Consider the following 6,000-nt stretch of genomic DNA (forward strand, 5'->3'; position numbering starts at 1 on the left):
AGGAGGGGGCAGGGCAGAGGGCTGGGGATGAGGAGTGTCTGAGGGGGAGCAGGGCAGAGGGCTGGGGGTGCGGGGTGTCTGAGGGGGGGCAGGGCAGAGGGCTGGGGGTGCGGGGTGTCTGAGGGGGGGCAGGGCAGAGGGCTGGGGGTGAGGAGTGTTTGAAGGGGAGCAGGGCAGAGGGCTGGGGGTGCCTGAGGAGGGAGCAGGGCAGAGGGCTGGGGGTGCGGGATGCCTGAGGAGGGGCCAGGGCAGAGGGCTGAGGGTGCCTGAGGGGGGGCAGGGCAGAGGGCTGGGGGTGCGGGGTGCCTGAGGGGGGGCAGGGCAGAGGGCTGGGGGTGACGAGTGTTTGAGGGGGAGCAGGGCACAGGGCTGGGGATGCGGGGTGCCTGAGAAGGGGGCAGGGCAGGGGGCTGGGGCTGCGGGGTGCCTGAGGAGGGGGCAGGGCAGAGGGCTGGGGGTGAGGAGTGTCTGAGGGGGAGCAGGGCAGAGGGCTGGGGGTGCGGGGTGCCTGAGAAGGGGGCAGGGCAGAGGGCTGGGGGTGAGGAGTGTCTGAGGGGGGGCAGAGCAGAGGGCTGGGGATGAGGAGTGTCTGAGGGGGAGCAGGGCAGAGGGCTGGGGGTGCGGGGTGTCTGAGGGGGGGCAGGGCAGAGGGCTGGGGGTGAGGAGTGTCTGAGGGGGGGCAGGGCAGAGGGCTGGGGGTGAGGAGTGTCTGAGGGGGAGCAGGGCAGAGGGCTGGGGGTGCGGGGTGCCTGAGAAGGGGGCAGGGCAGAGGGCTGGGGGTGAGGAGTGTCTGAGGGGGGGCAGAGCAGAGGGCTGGGGATGAGGAGTGTCTGAGGGGGAGCAGGGCAGAGGGCTGGGGGTGCGGGGTGTCTGAGGGGGGGCAGGGCAGAGGGCTGGGGGTGAGGAGTGTCTGAGGGGGGGCAGGGCAGAGGGCTGGGGGTGAGGGGTGCCTGAGGAGGGGGCAGGGCAGAGGGCTGGGGATGAGGAGTGTCTGAGGGGGAGCAGGGCAGAGGGCTGGGGGTGCGGGGTGTCTGAGGGGGGGCAGGGCAGAGGGCTGGGGGTGAGGAGTGTTTGAAGGGGAGCAGGGCAGAGGGCTGGGGGTGCGGGATGCCTGAGGAGGGGGCAGGGCAGAGGGCTGGGGGTGCGGGGTGCCTGAGGGGGGGCAGGGCAGAGGGCTGGGGGTGCGGGGTGCCTGAGGAGGGGGCAGGGCAGAGGGCTGGGGGTGCGGGGTGCCTGAGGGGGGACAGGGCAGAGGGCTGGGGGTGCGGGGTGCCTGAGGGGGGACAGGGCAGAGGGCTGGGGGTGCGGGGTGCCTGAGGAGGGGGCAGGGCAGAGGGCTGGGGGTGCGGGGTGTCTGAGGGGGGGCAGGGCAGAGGGCTGGGGGTGAGGAGTGTTTGAAGGGGAGCAGGTCAGAGGGCTGGGGGTGCCTGAGGAGGGAGCAGGGCAGAGGGCTGGGGGTGCGGGATGCCTGAGGAGGGGGCAGGGCAGAGGGCTGGGGGTGCGGGGTGCCTGAGGGGGGACAGGGCAGAGGGCTGGGGGTGCGGGGTGCCTGAGGAGGGGGCAGGGCAGAGGGCTGGGGGTGCGGGGTGTCTGAGGGGGGGCAGGTCAGAGGGCTGGGGGTGCCTGAGGAGGGAGCAGGGCAGAGGGCTGGGGGTGCGGGATGCCTGAGGAGGGGGCAGGGCAGAGGGCTGGGGGTGCGGGGTGCCTGAGGGGGGGCAGGGCAGAGGGCTGGGGGTGCGGGGTGCCTGAGGGGGGACAGGGCAGAGGGCTGGGGGTGCGGGGTGCCTGAGGAGGGGGCAGGGCAGAGGGCTGGGGGTGCGGGGTGCCTGAGGGGGGGCAGGGCAGAGGGCTGGGGGTGCGGGGTGTCAGAGGGGGAGCAGGGCAGATGGCTGGGGGTGCCCTGAGGAGGGAGCGGGCTGGGGGCAGGGGGCCGTGCCCCAGGCGCTGCAGAGGCAGCGTCTTGTACCCACCTTTCCCAGCAGGGCGCTCCGGCTGGCGGCGGCCGCGCTGGGGGAGCCGGTGGCCGCCGCGGGATGACAGGCGGGCGACGCCGCCGGGTCGCTTCCTCCGCTGCCAGGGGCGGCGGCGGCCGCTGCTGCCGCGCTGCCCTGCGCCGTGGGGCTGCCGCCGCCGCTCCCGCCGCCGCCCCGGGGCCGCTGGCGGATGCCGTCCAGCAGCCGGACCAGCAGGATGTTGGCGGGCAGCTCGTCCACCCCGCAGCCCACCAGGATGCGGCACTCGGGGCAGCGCAGCTCGTGGCGGGAGCTGACGATGCTCTCCAGGCAGCGGCGGCAGAAGGTGTGCTGGCAGGGCAGCGCCTTGGCCGTGGTGTCCAGCCGCTCCAGGCACACGGAGCACTCCAGCAAGTCCAGCAGGGACGACTCGTCCATCGCCTCCCCCGCCGCCGCCGCTTCGCCGCCTCCCCGCCGCGCCTCCGCTCCCCGCTTCGCTGCGGCTGCCTCGGGCGCGCACAGCCAGGGCGCCCCTAGGAGCATCTAGAGCAGCAGCAGCGGCCAGCGCGGCACATGGCGCCCCCGGCTCCCCGCGAGCGGCCTGTCAGCGGGAGCCATCAGGGCGGCGGCGGCGGCCGCGCAGGGCGGCAGCGGGGAGCGCTGGGGGCAGCAGTGTGAATCAGCGCCTCTAGCCGCAGGGGGTGCAGCGCCCCCCGGGCAGCGGGCCGTCAGAGAGCGGGGGGCACGGCCGAGTTCAGGCCGCCGGGCTCCCTCTGACCGCCCCTGTCAGCCCCATGTCCTTGCAGCCCAGGCGTCCCGCGGGTGAATGCTGGTGAGAGAGCAACCCCGGCAGCGTGGAGCTGGAGGAAGAGGAGGGCACCTGTTTCCCAGGGTTTCCCCCACCCGCTGTGTGCGATCAGCAGCTGGGATGGGGCATAGCGCATCCGGAGAGCCGGCTTAGCGTATCCAAGCCTCGCTGGAAGCCACGGGGCTGGCCCAGAAGACAGCGGAAAGAGGCAAAGCAGATCCCCCCCGGGATGGCTTCAGCACTTCATCTGACCCGCTGCTGCTCCTCGCCAAGCGGCCCCTCCTCTGCTCCCCCATGGCTCGCTGTAACCCGATCGCAGCAGGTCTCTCTCGCTCTCCCCCCCGCCCCGCCTTACTCAGCAGTGTCTCCCCCCTCCTCTTCGAAAGAGCAGAAATAGCAGTGCGGAAAAATGCTGCACAGGGGCCGATCAGCCCGGGGAAGACGAGAGTTAACGGGACCAAACAAGACTACTTTACACACGCTGTCCGCGCAGCTTTTTGCAGAATCCTTTCGCAAGAAAACGGGTGACCCCCGTGCCCTCTCCCCTCCTTTACGCAAGCACAGAAGTGTTCTCCAGGAGTCGGCTCAGATACTCGGCCTGAAAAATACAGAAAGATTTGCTGGCTTTCATTTTCTGGTCATCACGGTTAGCGCTAATCACCTTGCCGAGTTGTGTGGTCACCATCAGGGCCCACTGGCTCTGAGGAAGGATGGCCAGTGACCAACAGCCCAGGGATGCTGCTGCCAAAAAAGGAGACAGGCTGGAGACTGACAGCCCAGCTAGCAATGTGCCTTTGCCACTAACACTTCATCTGCAGGGAATGCGGTCCAAACTGCACAGCAGCAATTCATTCAAGCTGGAGAGTCTTCCGTCTCACTTCCCGTCCTCGAGCACGAGCCAGTCATTCAGGAAACTTTTTAGTTCAGCCCATAGCCAAAGGCAGCTAAATGTGTTTGTGCTGTGAAAGTGACCAGTTAAATCCAAGCTTCTTGCTGCTGTAGAACCTCTCTTCTTTCTTCTCTTCCCCATTCAGGGGGGAAATTGCTTTCTCCTATCCGACCCCCAGGCTCAAGGCAGCGTCAGAGCAACGGAAATACGCACCCCGGAGCAACCGAGATGCTGGGGAAGTTTGCAAAAGTTTGTTCAAACTCCGCATGAAAAATATATTTCTTGCAGTAGGTTGCCCCTTAGTGGACAGTCTCGGACACCGCACCTACTGGCATGGTGCTAGATGGATATTGGCCAGGGGAGGTTCTTGGACAAATTCCTTGAGAGTGTAGCTTAATATTTACTACAATTTAATACTAATGAAATCTCTTGTCAGCTAGACAGATAGCTGGATGACTGCCTTTTGTCATTGGGTCAGTAAGAAAATGGGAATGATTCAGGTAGTTCAGTGGTTAGAACACCCACCTGGGAGGTGGGAGACTCCAGGGCCAGTCCCCCTTCTTCAACTTCTCTTTCATAAGTTAGCCAGAGTGCAACAACTTCAATAGGAGAGACTAAGGGAGCCCTACATCAGAATAACCCATAGCCCAGTGGTTAGAGCATCTCTTGAAAGGTAGGAGACCCTGTTGAAATCCTCTCCCCACTTCAGGCAGAGAGGGGAATTAAAGCTGGGTGTCCCACATCCCAGGTGGGTCCCCGAACAATTGGGCTAAAAGTTATAAGGTGGGCTCTTTCTCTAGCTGGGTTTTAAATGGGACCCAATCAAGTAGGCAGCCTCTGAGCTTGCCTACTGTATCAATGACATAGTGACTAAATGCCTGTCTTCATCCGGTTTCTGAATTGCTCAGGGGCTTAGGCAGGAGATAGATGTCCAGAGGACTAGAGTGAGGCAGCAATGCACATACCCAAAGGCAGAAACATAGGCCCCTAGGGAAATACTACCTTGAAAAATATAAGTGCCAAGTGAGTTCAGGCACCTACACAGTTTGGCCAGAGTTTTTTGGAGCCAAAACTGGGATTTGCATGCCTAACCCCAGGATTAAATAACAGTGACTAAATTCCTCTGAAGGAAGGCATTAGTGTCTCTACTAATAATTCCTGTGATACAATTTCTCTCTCGGCAGGCAAGACCTTTGTCCTAACACAGTAAATCATATACTGCTACTAGTGACTGCTTTTTCTGTTACATACACTCCCAATAAAAAGTAATATGTTTTTATGCTGCACTTTACTGCTAACAACCTGGTGAAAACAATCAGAAAAATCTAACAATAGTGAGGAACATGTCCCCCACAGACGAGCTGACCTTCATGGATTCCAAGGCTCTGTGTTCCAGCCTCCCAGTCCGTTGGGAAGAGCAGCAGATATCCCTTCTCAGCTTCCTCTGCCTGGAGTGCCAAACAGCACTGAACAAATAGAGCCATGCATGGAAACAGTCCTGCTTCTGGAAGTGGGATGCACGCCCGCTTCTCCTCAAGCTGAGTGCTCAGTCACACATGGAGTCCCCAGCAGGGACAAAAGAGGCTCTGATTGAATTTCCACACACCTAATCATCAGCCTCGCAGGGTGGATTAAATGCTCTGGCCTCTGGACAAACTGGTTGCAGCTCCGCTGCCTTTACCAACCGTGTGGTAAAGGCAGCAGCAGCAGCAAAAAAAGCTAACAGAATGCTAGAAACCATTAGGAAAGGGATAGATAATACAGAAAATATCATCATGCTACTATATAAATCTGTTATGTCCACCCCTTGAATTCTGTGTGCAGTTCTGGTTACCCCTTCTGGCAAAAGATATTAGAATTGGGAAAAGTACAGCGCAGGGCAATAAAATGATTAGGGGTATGGAACTGCACCCATATAAACAGAAATTAAAAAGACTGGAGCTGTTCAGTTTAGAAAACAGTTGACTATGCGGGGATATGATAGAGGTCTACCAAATCATGAATGGTCTGGAGAAAGTAAATAAGGAAGTGTTATTTACCCCTTCACATAATACGAAGAACCAGGGGTCAGCCAATGAAATTAGCAGGCACCAGGTCAAAACCATAAGGAAGTGCTTCTTCACACAACATATAGTCAGCCTATGGAACTCATTGCCAGGAGATGTTGTGAAGGCCAAAAGTATAATTGTGTTTTAAAAAATTAGATAAGTTCACAGAGGATAGATCCATCAATGGCTATTAGCTAAGATGGTTAGGAATGCAACCTTAACTGAGTGTCCCTAAACCTCTGACTGTTAGAAGCTGGGATTGGATGACAGGGGATAGACCACACATTAGTTGTACTGTTCTGT

At 60.9% G+C, this 6,000-nt stretch overlaps 1 protein-coding gene across 1 annotated transcript in view; it reads right to left on the minus strand.

The window, feature by feature from the left end:
* Positions 1–3,088, minus strand: part of SH3RF3 (SH3 domain containing ring finger 3) — a 395,417-nt gene extending 392,329 nt beyond the window's left edge. Inside the window, exon 1 of the mRNA XM_048856416.2 lies at positions 1,971–3,088. Within this exon, the coding sequence (XP_048712373.1) occupies positions 1,971–2,495 (525 nt within the window). The 5' untranslated portion in view covers positions 2,496–3,088. The remainder of the gene's footprint in view (positions 1–1,970) is intronic.
* Between the last annotated feature and the right edge of the window lie 2,912 nt (positions 3,089–6,000).

The sequence above is a fragment of the Caretta caretta genome, chromosome 1 (assembly GCF_965140235.1).
Source record: "Caretta caretta isolate rCarCar2 chromosome 1, rCarCar1.hap1, whole genome shotgun sequence".
Lineage (NCBI taxonomy): Eukaryota > Metazoa > Chordata > Testudines > Cheloniidae > Caretta > Caretta caretta.